The sequence below is a fragment of the Harpia harpyja genome, chromosome 1 (assembly GCF_026419915.1).
Source record: "Harpia harpyja isolate bHarHar1 chromosome 1, bHarHar1 primary haplotype, whole genome shotgun sequence".
NCBI classification, from domain to species: domain Eukaryota; kingdom Metazoa; phylum Chordata; class Aves; order Accipitriformes; family Accipitridae; genus Harpia; species Harpia harpyja.
The window spans coordinates 72,935,363-72,952,224 of NC_068940.1; the positions used below are offsets into that span (position 1 = coordinate 72,935,363).

The window sequence follows — 16,862 nt, forward strand, 5'->3', positions numbered from 1 at the left end:
GCAGTACAGCTCTTGCCTCTTCCAAAACACCATGCCATAGAGCTGAAAAAGGTCATGAAGAAGCCAGAGGACTGCTGAATTGACAGATTAAACTTGTAATATGATACTCCAGACATGAAAAACTTCTGGTCCACACTGGGACTGTCAAGATGAGACAGAACAGATCCAGTCTCCTTGACCACGCTACCAATCATTAAGATTGCAGGAAAGCTCAATAGCTGGAAGTTCACTAGTGAAGAAACGTGTGTCAGGGAGTTTTGGCAAACTTTCCCAGCTCTGCTGTACAGCAAGCAGAAGGGGGTCCTACCCATAGGCCTCAGGCAGCCAACTGGCTACTGGCAACACAGGGGGGTAACAAATGTAAGCCATCATCACGTCTTCACACAGCAGGGCAAATCTTTTTCTCCCCACCTATTGGTAACATACCTTGCAGCTGTAACACACAGATACCAGACAAAAGGGATAATAAAAAATATTTTTAAAAGTTCCAAGTCAAATGGTTTTAACTTACAAACATGCTTCTATGTGGTGTGATGTTGATGTACTGCAGCCCCTGAATTTAAAGCTGCCAAAACCCAATTCCAACACCTGAGCCCATGTGCCCCCACCCCAGTGTAGGCTGGCACTAGCAGAACAGAATTCCATGTCATAACAGCCAATCTGTCCACAACCCTAAAGGACAGGACAATCTGACAATTGTTTTCAGTATATCTAGCTACAGTGTGTCTGCTGTGAAAAACCCATGTTTCAAGACAACTGCTGCAGGAGCTACAAGTGAAGTGTGGCATGGTGCATAATCAGGATGAATTCATACCAATTTCCTTGTAAGCTGGGGAAATGAAGTGACTGCAGATGAAATAAATTTTTTCCCATTTAGTGGAAGTCCTTGAGGCAGTTGCCTGTCAAGGAATACAATGTAACCTGCAGGCACCATCAGGAAAAAAATTGTTAAAATACTAGTAAGCTAATAAGGACTCCGTTCTAGCAGAAAGCTACTTTGGAGTACAAAAAAACCCACCCTTCTCTAAACTACACAGGCAGAAGTGTTAAATACTAATGGAGTGACCAGCAGACTACGTGGAAAGATGTAGTTATGGATGTTAGGGTGGGCATGAAGATTAAGAGGCAGTGAACAGAACAGCAGGAGTCTCCAGAAGTGACCAGAGGTGCAGCATCCAGAAAGGAAGAGTAGTTCCTACAGCTCCGCCCAAACCCTGGAGACAGAAATGTTGATGTTCTCCCAATCTGCTGAAAGATTTCCCAAAGCAAGCCAGCCCTATCCCAAGTCTGCAGGCTGGGTTAGGTAGAACCAGAGGAAGTGGTTGTTGGCAGGTACGTGAAGAAAGTATTTCCTCTTAGGGGATTTTGTTACCAGATCTACAGCCTAGAAGGCAACTGTAGTAGCTGACTTGGGTATGATGTCCTGAGCAAAAGCCAAGACTGATACCAACACATGACTAGTGGACACCAAGGTGAGGAGTGCAGAGAGAACACAAGTCTGAAGAAGTAACAAAGGTAACAGTCCTCATAAAAGGAAGTTGTCAGCACCAAGACCTGGAACTGCAGGCTTACCTTTAGAGGCCGTAAGAAGATATGAATGTCTAGGCCCATGACAGCAACTGAAGTCCTTACTTCCCAGTGAAGCAATACTCAGCCCCTGAAGGTCCCGCATCAACACGGTCGGTACAAGGATACTGTTCACAACTGCAGAATGCTGGTACCAAGGAAGGGTGCAGCAAGTGAGGAAGGATACAGACCGTTCCTACAGGATCATTTCAACCTCCCTTCTCTATCCTCCAAGTACCCATCTTCTAGCCTGAAGAGATGCAGTTGAAAAAGGTGTGTCAAACTTAACAGCAGGCAGGCCACTACCAAGGGTTAGTATTCAGCTTTGGCAGGACAGCTGTGCAACATGACCCTGAACCAATCTATTTTCTTAAGGCCTCCAGCAACTAAGAAATGAAAAGAAAGCCACGGCTACAAAATTACAATAGGAAAGGTTGAAGTAGAAACAAACAGAACTGGTGACGCTAAGACTGTAATCAACATTTAATTCAAATGGAAAGGCTGTCTCATACCCTGACACTCATATATACCAAAAGGTTTCAAAGTTTTATTGCAGTCTGTTGGATTTTTTTAAATCCATCTCACATGCTACGTTCCACATGTAAAAATTGTATTACTTGCAGCTGGTGAAGAGATTTTTGAAGAGACTGCCATTTTTTTTTAATCAAGCATACACAGAGACTTCTGGTTTCAGAAAATCAAGAAGGTTAGCAATTTGGGGATTTAAGAAGTACACTTTAGGTTGCATGGACTCTGGAGCAGGAAAACTGGGCAAAATTTTATTCTAATATACATGACACAGCACAACACAACCCACCACGTTAGTCTTCTAACCTTTATTCAGTGTTTAACATTAAAATTAAAGTTAGCCTTTTATTAACAGTGAAAGACTGCAATCAGTATTTGGAAAGCATCCCGCAAAATTGCTAAACTGTTTATTTCCATTGACAAAAACCAAGATATTATTCTTCTGTGATTTCTGTCATGAAAATATTTATCACACTAACCAAAAATTCTACATAAAAAAATATTTTTAACAAAGGTTTTGCTATCATCGTTTACATACACGTTATAGAAATTAAAAAATATTTATCATTTAATGAAAAAAAGGATGAAGCATCTTACATGCTACTCCATATAAAACAACTAATTGGTTTAAGGATGGAAAACCAAGTCTAGTATCAGATGTGGATGTGCCAAGGTATCTCCTACCCACTGTGGACCGTATTATTGTACCTGGGGGCTCCCCAATTCCCCTGGTGCTGCTTCTTGCCCATTAGATACTGCATTTTTACATTCTTCATCCAACATGCAGCCTCAATAATTCCTCTACAAAATACTAGTCTGCCAACAGCGCTGTCCAAGAGCAACACCCAGAGGCTAAATATACCGCTACAGCAACTCTGCACTTTTTGACCTGTTTCTTTCCAAGAAGGAAAACCTTCATAAAGATAAGCAACAATTTCCTGTAAAAATAAAGAGCTGACAAAACTCCTTCAATGGTAACATTAACAGCGAAGTATTGCAGGCAAACAAACCCGCTCATGAAAATCACATCTTTATAGCTATTGCGAACAACATGTAAGAACAGATATATACACACACTTAGGTACAGCAAGCATTTGCAAAAACTACTGCTTGTATGTGTATAGTATTTTGGTTAGCAGCAGCGCTGCAAAGGAACAACTAGAAGGATGCCTGCTCTCTGGAAAGCCAATTGCGTTTTTCAAATGCAAAAAGACAGAAAAGAGGCAGGCTGCTCTCCATTTCCTTTACCAGTTGTCAAAGCAGTACTCCCCCCCCCCCCCCCCCCCTTATATCTTGAAGGCAGTTGCTGCGGGAACATGTTGGCTATTCAATAACAAAAAGACTCTAGCAAAAAGGTAATACCCTAGAGCATCTTTAAGAGGAACATGTTATCTGGAATCACAGCAAGAAGAGGGATAGAAAACTGGATATAAACCCAAGTCACTAAAGCTTCATCTTAAAGACCTCTGACATCTAACAAGACTATTCTCTGTAAATTTAAAGCCTATATAACGGACAGAGAATAAGGATGACAAACTAAGAACACAATCAGTAACACCACACTTATACCCCTAAACACTTGCTTAGAATAGCACGTACTTAGAAGAAAACACAGTGAAGATTATGTAATCACAAAACATGACTGCATCTGCCAAACCTTTTATTATTTTGAGATTCCAGATCCGGACAATGATTTCAAAACCAAACAAAACCAGACATCTCAATCAAACACCTGATGGAAAAGTTCATCATCTACTGAGTAGGGCTTGCTCCATTCTCCTCAGTTAATCACATTCTTCTTTCCATCTGTCTTCTCAGAATCATGTTCTTCACATGGCTTATACTCTTCACCTGGTTGTGGTGAAACTAGAACCGCATCAACTACAAGGAAGCAATCATGCCTCAGCACCTGCTCAGCTGTCAGTCTGTTACAGCAGAACAAATTCAGGAGAAGAGATTTAACTTTATCATCCTACAAACAGAGGGAGAATGATTTCATCAGTAAGCAAAACAAACTCAATTACAAATATCAACCAAGTATTTGATAAACACATCTTGTAAGTGCTTAGGGCCCAAAGTCCTCACAAAAGGTTGTACCATAGCATTCCAATGGTCAGCAACATTTGACAGTCATAGTGCTCATTAACAACAAAATAAAAGCAAGCATTCAGCACCAGCTCTGTCAACCTGGTGCCAGCAGATTTCACAGAAGATCATGAGTTATTATATTTTAAAATATCAATTCACTTAACTACCATAAATCAGAGAAATACTGCAGTTGGTCTTTCTACTGAGAAGGAACAGAACAGGTGCCATTCACCTTCTACAACTTCATCTTTTAACTTCTGTCACATTGCTTTATCTTTCTACAAGAGGACAGGAAAAAAAAAGAAAACCAAAGTAACGGGCTCTAAATCAACAGCAGCTCTTTTGCTATTAACCCACCACTTACACTTAGGCTCTTTGGATTTATCAGAAGGGACTACATGCCTAAATGCTTAGTACATTAACAGTGCTGGACTCCATACGCAAAACATAAAAAACACAGCTTCTACACATATTCATGAACATCAGCTGTTGAGTGAGGAAGAGCACACACTGTATTTTGGACAAGGAGACTGCAAGAAAGACAATCTCAAATGCTGATCTAGAAATCTAGATCACCAAAACTCAATGGGAGCAGAATCTTTCCGTAAGAAGGCTTGCTTGTTCAGAGTCTCCAAGCCAGCAACATCTCTGGCCAGGGTCAATAAAACAGCAAAGCACAAGATACCTGTACACCTCTCACCTATCCCCATTTCACCCAGACAGAAGAATCACTGTAATGCAAAGGAATGTACACAAGTAGTCATAAACTTGACAAGACAGAAACAAGCAGACAATTTCCAAGTCTTCCACTAATTATCAGAGTGACTCTGGAGAATTAGCTGCTCCCCAAATAATCTGAAATCTGGGGGAAAAGATGAGATCTGAAAACCATTGATCTTACACGGCATAAAGGATTGTTAAATGTTTATAAAAGTTTAAACGCTCAATGAAAAATCTCTACTTAAGAAGATCCAAATGTGCAATGAAATACAGGAGTGAATCATGTCTACACACTTCCTCTGCAAAATTAAAAGTGAAGAAAGCCTGAGCATTTAAAGAGCTTGAAAAGCTTTGTACTTGCACATTTGCATTTCATGATACTATCAAACGTCTGTCAACAACAAATATATCCCCTTCTCACCATCTTCTCGCACTAAGGAAACTGAAAATTGATTCCACAAGGAATACTGTTGTAGGACAACATTTCATCATATTAACTCCATTTCATTGTGTTTGCTCTTATTTACCTTTTTTTTAAAAAAAATACACAAAACTGGATGCTGAAACACACTGAACACTGAAGGTTGGCATGGCTAAATGAGTGGCTACAAGATCTTATCTCTAAACTATGCTTTTCCTCAACCTGACATTAATATCCCTGTTTTAAAGCTTAATGTTATTTTCCTGTGGCAATTTTACATTTGCTGAAAACAACAAGAATTTTATTAGTTGCAAGTGTGCAATTCCTCTGGGCACGAGACTGAGATGGGAGGGAAATTACCAGCCTGTCAAGAGCCTGCAGATGGGCATGGAGATTAATTCTGAATAAGCCGATTACAGATAAAGCACTTAAAAGCAAAACAGATTTTCCCCAAGAACTGGGACAAGGATTAACAGCCAGGGGTCTAAAAGATTCCCCAAGAAACAGCTGAAAGATATTTATTAGTATTACATTTCTCAGTAAAACCCTTATGTGTGTTCCTGTGCACTGCAGGCAGCACAGATTGCTTTCCAGCGGACTTTGGTGGTTGGTGCACGTGTGTGCACACACATCCAGGATGAATCCTTAAAAACTGCCAACTATGATGTATTGATTAGGATCGTATCATCTGACAAGGTCAAAATCAAATGCTGCTTCTTTTCATCAGGGACAAAAGTTAAAGAAATTTGCTCTTATTAAAAGCTGTAAAATGAATTAATCCCTGCTAAGAACAGTAATGGCTAAATTAATTAATTGTCCTTGAGATAAAGGCAGCTGTTTGCACTTCAGAAGATACCTGCTACAGAAGAACACAGAAGTATAATACCCTGAAACTGGCAGTTTAAACTTTGATTTGCATACTTCAGACCTTATTTATAAAACGTTATCACAGGAGAAATTTTATGGGAAACAGAAGTGAACTAACTCCTATTTTTGATGTCCCAAGAAATCTTTTCTATTTCCTTGAACAATTAAGTTTCTCTTATGCATGAGACAAAGTTAGGTTTTTCAGTATCTAAGGATTATTATGCATAATCCTGAATGCCACAGACGGTTCTGAATGAGGAAGACTGTTCTGTACAAGTTTTGTGGAATATATTTAAAACACCCTTGTTAGCCCTAATGGTGAATCATGAAGTACTGAATCTTGCTTGCTATAGTATTTTGCGTTTCATGACATTCACTTAATTTTTAATGTGAAACCAAGCAACTATAATGAATGATAAGAAACACTATTTACAGGATCACCTCCTTGCTCAAATGGTACATGTTTTATTCTTTCATTTTCCATGGTAGTGTTACACTGGCAATACTTTTGCAGAGGGATTTGGTACAGTCCCATGCTTCATCAGTAATGCTTTCATCACTGGAGAACACTGCTGAAATGAAGTTATTAAAAGGCATAGTGTAGAAGATAAGAGTCATCTAATAAAACAAGATTATTTACAGTACTGTGTTATGCAGTAATACACAAGCTACCCTGCCTGGACACTGGAACCACTACAGCTGTGTTAAGTCTGGTACTGTATCGTAACAGTTTCTTAACCTAAACACAGTAAACAGGATACACTAAGCTCATAATGAACACAATTCTAGTAATTTAGCCCCATGCTTTAATAGTTATCTCCGCAAAGCAGGCAAATCATCAATACACAAGTATAACCAATAAAGAGGGATTTATTATTTGCGTTTCTTTTTCCCTTGACAAAACAACCCAAATTTATCTGACCAACAGCACCTCTGCTGCTTTGTTTTCTACTCTTCTAGAAAACATGGGGATTAACCTCTGACTCTTCCCTATATTCCTTAGGAAATTCTATCCATAACCTAAGACTTCACTTAAGAGCTAAACAGTCACCCACTTGCAAGTTTTTTAATAGTGTAAGGCTTAATTTAAAGAGTTTCATGGCCTCCTCAAATCTAGATAGAGCAGTAAGCTCTCACTTAAAGTAAGATCAACAGAATAAGCATGATATGAGAAGTAGTCCATACAGATTAAAAAACACAAGGGCAATCCACTCAAGGGAGATGTGAGGGACACAGCACAAGAACAAAGCAGTCAGTAACTAGACGGGCAGAAGTACAGCAAAAAATTATGAAGCAGGAACTAGTCTGGGAAGGCTAATGATTTGAAAAAGGTCCATAAACCTCCCAGTGAATTTCTTTAAACTATGTATGGAGGCATCTCTTCTGTTATTCCAACTTTTATAAGGAGGAAAAGGAATCGCCTGTAGCAAAGGTAGAAGAGGTTGAAAGCAGGCAAGAAAAAAGGTCTTAACTCCTGGCCAGAAGGCTAAAAGCTTATGGGAAAGAGATTTACACAAGAAAATAAACCCAAGGAAAGACAAGCACTCAGGTAAATAAGGGACACAGAGAGAAGGCCATAAAATTATCTGCTTATGATTAATATGCAAGAGATAGGGAAGTTAGCAAAGGATAGACTTCAAAGTTGGAGACCTAAGTTGGGGAACATGAAGGCACGCAGCTCTACTTATTCTCAAAGAGTCACTGAGGCACTGGGCAAGGATAAGCTTCAAAAAAGGGACTGAAAATAGAGTTCAAGGTGACAACAGTTGCTGGCATACAGTAGACAGAGAACAACAGTTGAAAGAATGAAAGCAACAACACAAATTCATATCATGCAGGGTCCACTTTCATCTGTGCATTTGTTTCAGAGGCATAGGAAAGTTTGTTTCACACACAAAAAAAAAAAAAACCCAAACCAAAGAATAAAGGGCACAGTATGCTTTTACAACCACGTTTAATTGATTAAAATGGAATTTGGCTGGTTTATTAACGCTTAAGCACTGTGCAACCATTATGCAGAAAGACAGATGAACAAATTCAACTTCCCTGACTTCAGAAAAGATAGGTTCCCAATTCAAATACCTCCTTTGAGGCTGAATCTCAATGACTTATTCCCCAAGTCTGTAACTTGGTGTCATTCAATTAATAGTTATCTGTGAAGAAGTTGCTCCTCCTGAGGTCAGAGTTAAATATTTAAGAAAACTCTGGGGTTTTCTACCTTCTCAAACATCATTTTATTTATGCATGCTACTTAGGATTATCCAAATAGTCAATTAAGAACATTTTCTCAACCCAGCACTTACAATGAAATGTTTGACTTATAAAAAAAAAAAATTATTGATTAACCACCTCTAAACAAGAGCAGTCTAATCATCCTCATCCGACAATTAACATACCATGACAACCACATCTACCTCAGGTGTTCCATCTTCTTTTGTGCTGAACTCCTGGTTTTGAATGCAAAGCTGTAAATGAAAAGACACGTAATGCATAACACCAGTGGGGTTTTTTTCCTTTTAGTTTAACAAAACCAAACATCGGTCAAGGACGTGCCAGGTTTCACATGAAAATGGATTGTTACAGGAAAATGGCAGGGAAAGGCTTTCTTCCTAATTTCACAGTAGGAAAAAACATGCAAGGGGCTCAAGTTCCCCTTACGCAGAAAGAAGGGGGAAAAAAATTAGTATCAAAAGCAACTTTTAGAGGTAAAAAAAACCAGACTTTTAAAAATATGACTCAAAGTCCATGCCCAAGCTGTAAGTTTAATTATATATCCTCTTTAAGAAATGCTGAGGAGTACTCTAACACACAAATACGAACCCTGTACCCATAAACAAAGTAAAATTTCCCCAGTCTTTACTTTTGCCTAGAACCATGCCCCAGTACAGCATTTCCAAAACCCTGCCTGCAGGTTAAGCTGAAAATGCCTCTGCTCTGAACAACTGCATAGACAGCAAAACGAAACGTGTTTAGTTGGTAGTGGGCTGTTGTGACGCAGATCAACAGAGAACTTGGAAAACCACTGTCTCAATTTTAGAAGTGCCATTGCTGTTTAACAAGGGAGAATGGAATTTCACATGCTCAACATGAAACCGGCAACTGGTGAACATAATACTAACACTTGAGCTAGAATTTTCCATCAAATAATCAATACAACACCAAGTCCGAGCTGAAGATTAGTTGCATATGGATTAATTTGAAATTCAGCTGGCAAACTTGGATGAGGTTTCAGAAGCATGTCAAGCTTGCTGCATCCCAAATATTCTCTTCAAGCAGAGTCAGCCACTTGTAAAATGGTCTTTTTTTTTTTACTGTTGTTTTTTTTCTTTTTACTCACTTGTGCTTGTAAAAACCTTTTTTTCTAGAACAGATGAAGATCTGATTAGTGGTACTGAAAGTGTTCTAACTAAACCATACCACATTAATAAATTATAAACATCTACGATATTAAGCTACACTTTACTTCATCTATTTCAGTAGAAAAATTACTTAATTTTAAGCAACTGCTTCCTAAATTAGGAATAAAACATAACGAAAAGTGACTTTTATATGAACCAGCTTCATCTTCTCAGCACAGGTAACTGACAGTGGCTACCTATCAACTTGCAGTTTACATCTCTGTTAGGAAGTGTTTTTAAGATGCCACAGCACAGAAGGGATTACTGAAGCCATCACTGTGCAGCTGATGGAACTGCCAGTGTTTCCCAGGAAGACCCCCATGTACCTGGAGCTCCAACTGGTACTCATTGAACCAGTTCCAACATATCAAGTGCTCATGCAAAGTCACTGCCTGGGAACACCAGCACTTGCTGGGTAGCTTGTGGCTTTTCAGGTCTGGGAGATTTGAAGTTTTCCCATTCAGAACACATGGCACTGACACCCTGAGTTGGGGAGGCAGCAATACAGTGCCAGAAGACAAAAAGGAGATGGAGGAGATGCTATGCAACATACCACTTAACCAGGAAAGTAGATTGCTTTCTCCTCCCTGGCATAACACACACTAAGAAACAAAACACCTAATCTAAGCACTGTTGCCAGCAACAAAACATAGGACAGTCCCATCCTTGTCTTTGTCTTCCCCCTCTTGATTTGGGTAATTCCTCAAGGACAAGGTCACAAAAAAAAGAAGAAAAAAAGAAAAAGGCTCACAACAAATGAATAGGAAGTGCAGTAAGAACTGACAATCCACAGCATGAGGAACAAAAGCATAATTTTTGTTCCTATTACTATACAAATTACATTGTATATTTTACAGAAAAATGCACTGTGTTCTGCCCCTAATCGTAACTCCCATTCGTCCTACACTTACCACTCAGTTGATAATGTGAACACTTATTTCACCAAACTAGTTCAAAGCAGAAGCTGCAGATAACATTCATTGCTCTTTATAAGCCTGCTACAGTTCTGTAACATTGCTGGAAACTCTCCCACAAGCCATTACATACCCAGAACAGAAGGCAGCCATAAGCATACATGTCAGAGGCTGGAGAAGCTGGCTGGCCCATTTTCAGTTCAGGAGAAACTAAGCTCAGGGTACCGACAACCATAGTGTTTGCAGCAGCACGTTGTTCCTACGGGGAAAAAAATTGTACCCATAATTTCAAGCAAGATCAACAGCACACTGAAGCAGATGTGTCTCCCTCTCCCTTTTAACGTGTCAGACTTTACCATAGAGTTCTGTGCTCCATATTAGAACTATTAAGGCTTATAAGGTAGTAAAGAATACAAATTGCAAAACTTCTCAAACTGGGGGGGGGCGGATCACAAATATTGAAAGACATTTGGCACTATTTTGGAGAACTCTAGTTCTGAAGTTCAGTTCTGCCAGCTTTCCTATTTTCTCTTCTCTGCCTTTCTGGTCTTCACCTGAAAATAGCTGCTCCCTCCCTCCTGGTTTCCAGCATATTTTAGGACTGTCTACTGTCAAAATAAAAGCTAGATCCTGAGTTTCTATCCCCCTCCATGACAGCAGCCAGCACCAGCTATAGCCAGACTGGAGAAGTCCACTCTCCAGATCACCAAGAGTACTCAGTAACACACCAGTTACCAGCTCCACTTGTGCGTTTGTGATCATGCAGAAAGTACAAGCACTGAGCAGTACTGACACCCCTATAGAAAAGGCACAAACTGGATCCCGGCTGTGAACCATGGGTAGAACTTCCCTGCTCTATCACACGGGAGCTGCTCATTTCGGCACAGCTCATACCTGCAGGGAGCAATAAAGAGAGGGATAGTCTTCCTCAGCTTTTGCACTTTTCACAATGAAACCATGTGTGCTGAGTATGACTGTTCAGAAAATTCAGCTGTCAAAAATTTTTAAGGCATCTCTCTTTAGCATGTTGAAAATGGAAATTTCTTTCAAGGGAAGCACACCTTGCAGTCCAAACATTTGACACTCTTCATGAGATTAACAGATAATGCATTTCCAAAGCAGAAATAAAGGTTGTCAATGAAACTTACTTTTATATTATGTTTATTATATTAATATAATGGCATATTATTGTAATATATATTACTATGAAAAAATTAAATAAGCATAAAGCAGACCTCTAGCACAAAAAAGTTTTAGCTCAAATGAGTTTAGAAAGTCAAAAGGTTACTACAGAAGAGATACTATTATTGGAGACTTTGCTATGTAAACACAATGAAGAGTAAGAAAATAGCTTGTGTTCTTAAAGAATATTAGATTTTCCCCAAGAACAACTATGAAATTCTTTACTACAGAAACTGAGGACTAAATCAGAAGTACATATAAATTCAAGTATATGTAGACAACATGTAAAATCCTGTTAATTTACCAAATACCGCAACAGATTAAAACACACACTAGAACCCCATTACCTATCAAACAGAAAGGCAAAGACTTCATATAAGCTTGATGAGCCCTTCAAACATGAGTTCTTACCCTCACCTCCGATGATGTTGATTACCTTTAAATACACAAGACAGACAGCCAACAACTACTGCAACTTCTCTTTTTTGTTCCACTGTTTTGCTTAACCAGAGCCCACACTCAGCAATTCCTTTTTTCCCCTCCAAGATTAGATTGTGTATACAAAAATTTCAATGAGACTCAAACTGCCCAACCCTATTCAGAATATGAAACAGCAGTCTCACTGCTAAGCACAATAGATCTTTTAAATTGCACACTCAGCTGTCTGTTTTGATACATAATTCTGACTAAAAGTCACTAAAGGATTTTTTTTTTTTACCTCTGATTTCGTGAAATCAAAGTCTCCAACGACTCCTTGTTTTCGATTCACAGCAAAAACATTATTTCCATGCAGAGATCCATGCACTATATTAGCTCCATGCAATGTTTGTAGACCTTGGGCCACTCCTTTCATCACTTTTAACGCCTCCTAATGATGTAATTTGGGTGTTTATTACAAAGACAGATATGGAAAAAACAAAGCACAGTATCAAGTACGTTTCTATCCAGAACTAAGACTTTTTATTTTTAGGTTTGTACACATTCAGAATTCATGCTAATTCCATTTTATGAAGCATGGATTAAATCCTAGTAAGATTATTATGACTTGCACAGCCAGGCAGGGCAGGGGGGCGGGAGGAAAAGCCAGCAGTCACTGATTAACAAATCACTAACATGAAAAAATATGGGGGGGGGGGGGGGAACATGCAACTTGGACCTTTACAAGTAGGTCCAAGTCAGCAAACAGAAGCTTCAAGTCATCAAACAGAACTAGAGAAAAGACTGTACTGGCTTCTAGCTACTGCTTCTTTGAGAAGGGATGACTATCCAAACTGCCTATACACTGTGTGGGGAAGAGGGAAAAGAAAAGGAGGGGGATGAAGTGAGGGAGGAGAGAGGGGAAAAAAAAAAAAAAAAATTACACACACAGGAGTCCTCTAAAACTTCAATACAGAAAGACCTGCCCCTGAACATCTAACGTGTTCAACTCCAGTACTTTTAAAATGTACTGGTAATACAGCTGAGGCATTAATTTCAATAAATGAAAAAAGTGTATCCAAGCAAAATCTTTTAGAAAGTTATGAACTGCTGCCTGACCGGATGCTAAGAATGCCAGTCAAGCTATCCTGTGCAACCCTGTACAGTCACTGTCAGCCACCAAAGGAAGTACACTGGTGAAACACCATCAGCACCATAAGATACAGCAAAACAGCAGGAGTTCAGTTCAAAAACACATCAACTAAAATGCTGATAGTCTAAGTAGTTGTACTTACTTCTAAAGTTAAAGGTGTATCAGCCTGTAAAGCTCCCAGACTTGCTCCTGGGTAGTACGGGACCATTAAATATACCAAAGGATCAGACTTCAACAACAAAAAAGGAAAAATAGACTGTTTCAAATATCAGGAGTATTGGAATTTTAACATGCATTAGATGTGTGATAAATCAATTCATTATGCTAAGCAGGCAGTTTATCTAAACTCAGAAAGGAACTATTTTTCTCATTCAATACTCCAATTTAAAATATGTTAACACTTTAAGGTCCAACTGCAAGTTTTTCAGCTTAAACCAGAAATCAAGGTCATCTTAAACCAGAAATCAAGGTCATCAATTTGAATCTTGCCTTGCAGAAAAGAAGGAACAACAGTTGTAATAATCCAGATCTTTCCTTCTGTTGATCCCAAGCTCTGTGATACTTGGCAACTCTTTCTATCACTTTGGCTTCTGAGCTTACATCTACAGAGTAGCCCTTAAAAACAAAACAGATACCCAACCTATTACTCCTAATGCCTGTAACATCATAGCATTAAACTTTTTTTAATTAAAGAAATGCATATTGTTAGGTGCCATCAAATAACTTCCTCTTCTGCTTAACACAAAACTCAATTCCAACTGTCACAGACTGTTCCCATATTTTCTTATTAACTCTTAGAAAGGTTGTACCAACAAAACAGGGAGCATGTCTCTAATGTGAGATTTAAATAAGCCAAGTCAAAAACAACAAGAGTATTTACAACTATGCCTCTCATAATACTACATCCCCTCATTTCCCAGTTGCTAGCAGATTGGTAGAGAAGCAGAGCAAGGGAAAAGAAGCAGTTTCTGAAATGTCTCAGTGAAACCATCAGGAAGACAAACCAGCATCTGCAAAAAGAGACAGGATTAATGAGCACGATAAAAGGTCCACCAGATGCCAGAAAGGACAGACAGTAGAGGGGAAGCACTGTTCATTACAGCAGTCCTCAAAAGGGGGGGGGGGGGGGGTATTCAGTAAGCAACATGGAAGCAATCAAAGGAAAACAATGCTTCATGTTCTACAGGCCCCAACCAAAAAAATCTGCCATCAGAAAAGAGATGTTAAACGCAGGGATATGAAAGGAACAGCAAAGTTCACTAAGAATCAGCACGTTAATAAGCCAAGGCCTCACCTACAACGCTAACTGAAAGCCAGTGCCAACGTTACCTTTAAAAGAACCTTCTGGCCCTGAATTTCCAAACACACTAAAGGTCGCTTCGTGCTCAGTTCCTTCATGGGCTCAGCATCCAAAAGGTCTCGCTCCAGGCTGTATGTCAGAAGTCCGCCGGAGTTCTGAAGCACGTGCACACACAGATATCCAGGGTAAGCGCATGGCATTTAACAGCTGCTAAGATTCAGAGGCTTTGACTCCCTCTCCTCAATCAACTTAACAAAGCACAAAATCAGTTGGGACATGTTAAAAAGTTAACAGCATCTGTTACGAAGAGGCTGGTCATGATGAGGCAGCTAATGAAATGCATTCCTTGAACATCTCCCAGAAGAGGGGGAGAAAGAGGAAGACCACAACAAACAACGCTCAGGGTGTATGTCCCCCAAATAGACACAAACTGTGCAGAGCATTGTTGGTGCAGAGCCTTGATAGTGCCTGAAACAATTAACTGACAGTGCATTCAAACACAATCTCTGCTTACCATAAAGTTTAGAATTCCTGCTTCTGGATAAAGAAGCGGTAATTCAGGGAACCATTTCTGTACCAAATATGTAAGCTTCTCCTAAATGAAGGAAACAAGGCCCAAAGTTTCAGGTCACTGGTTTCTGACATATATAAATATACACTGACATTAGCAATGTATACCCAGGACATTCAAATGTAGGTTGACCATGACTGCATCTCCTTCAACATCATTCAAAGTAACACTGCCATTTGCTTTAAAACAAACAAACGAACAACAAAAAAAAAAAAAAAAACAAAAAACCACACCACCCAAAACACACCCCCCCCAAAAAAAAAAAAAAAAAAAGAAAACCCAAATGAAAACCAACACACACAACATGAATATAGCAGTTCAATATGGACAGATTTTTTAAATCTCTGAGGGTGGGTAGTGTTAAGGCTCCAAATAGCTCATACACTATCACAGAAAACATTTCATCTTTTCTACAAGAGGCATTAGTAGGCCTAAACAAAGGAAAACTACTTCACTACGCATAAGTGGAAGCAGATAGAAATCAAGTAGTAGCACAGACCAGGCCAGCATCTCATGCACCTCCAGACCCTACACAGCTGTAACGCTGCAAGGTAACTATTACACACAAATGCTACATCTACAGAGGTAGGTATATCACCACAAATCCTGGTGCCCTTCTACTTACTCACAAGGCAATGGTTTCTGATTCTTCCCTCCACATACACGACAAAGAAAGGGTGATCTCCTTCACTTCAGGATAAAAGCCTGCTTTAACCTAATCATAAGGAAACAGTTCCCCTTCTTGCAAGAAATACACTCTTTTTTCAGCAACTGAGCTTATGCTTTCACCTGCAGCTCTCCTGGGTTGAGAGCTACAGCTCACATTTTTTTCTCACCTCACCCCCTTATGGAGGGGAGAAGGGGGGGAAGGCCTGAAGAAACTGTGTTCAAATAGGGATAAAATTGATCACCCTCCATGCTTTCTCCCATAGGTTTCACCAAAAAAGGACCATCTTAACATTCAACACTAAAAAAATCACATTTTATGTTTTACCCAGAGCACACAGTAAAGCAACTGAAATGTAGAGGTACCTCATACAGGTTTGTTTTACTTGCCTAAGTAGTTTAATACTTACATATTCTTCTTGTTCCTTAGATATTCCCTGAAGAACCCTATTTCGCAGATCAGCAATTTCCTCTTTTATTCTTGTCATTTCGAACTCACTGTAATCATCAGACTGCATTAGGAATAACAAAGTTAGCATATAATTCTCATTGTGCTATTATACCAAACAATGGTAACCTACTATATCAGGATTAAAAAACAACTTCGATATCACAGTTCCAGAGTTGAACATATTCTCAAATGCATATTGTACTCAGTCTCCTTCCTGGAAACACAACAGAATCTCTTAAAATCTAATCATGGAGAAAGTTGTTCTCTTTATTTATGTGACAGACCAAACGTTCTAGCCCTTTGCCTACTTGTTTCCTAAGTCAAAGAGGTTTGTTTTTTTTTAATTAGCTGATCACATATAATCATAACAGCAACATAATTCATCTACCAGCAATGCCAGTTCCATAATTTATTCACTTTTTTCTCCCATAAGCAGGCATTTTCCTCATGTCACCTCATTATGCAAGAACCCTTTTCCCAATGGGTTTCATTAGCGTGTCTCGTTTTAAATCTCTCTTGGAAGCTTACTGCCCCTGTACGATGCTTACAGAGAGACACATGCAGGTTCTTTTTTTTCCTTAAGCATCATCAGATTAATTAATGTACAATCAAACAAACAG

At 39.2% G+C, this 16,862-nt stretch overlaps 1 protein-coding gene across 1 annotated transcript in view; it reads right to left on the reverse strand.

Annotated features, from left to right (window-relative positions):
• Positions 1-2,419: 2,419 nt before the first annotated feature.
• The window catches only part of STK31 (serine/threonine kinase 31), a 41,919-nt gene continuing 27,476 nt past the window's right edge, over positions 2,420-16,862 (reverse strand). Inside the window, 10 exon segments of the mRNA XM_052799979.1 lie at positions 2,420-3,877; positions 3,879-4,066; positions 8,587-8,655; positions 10,636-10,761; positions 12,403-12,552; positions 13,397-13,483; positions 13,744-13,869; positions 14,584-14,709; positions 15,069-15,149; positions 16,202-16,303. Coding sequence (XP_052655939.1) covers positions 3,847-3,877; positions 3,879-4,066; positions 8,587-8,655; positions 10,636-10,761; positions 12,403-12,552; positions 13,397-13,483; positions 13,744-13,869; positions 14,584-14,709; positions 15,069-15,149; positions 16,202-16,303 — 1,086 coding nt within the window. The 3' untranslated portion in view covers positions 2,420-3,846.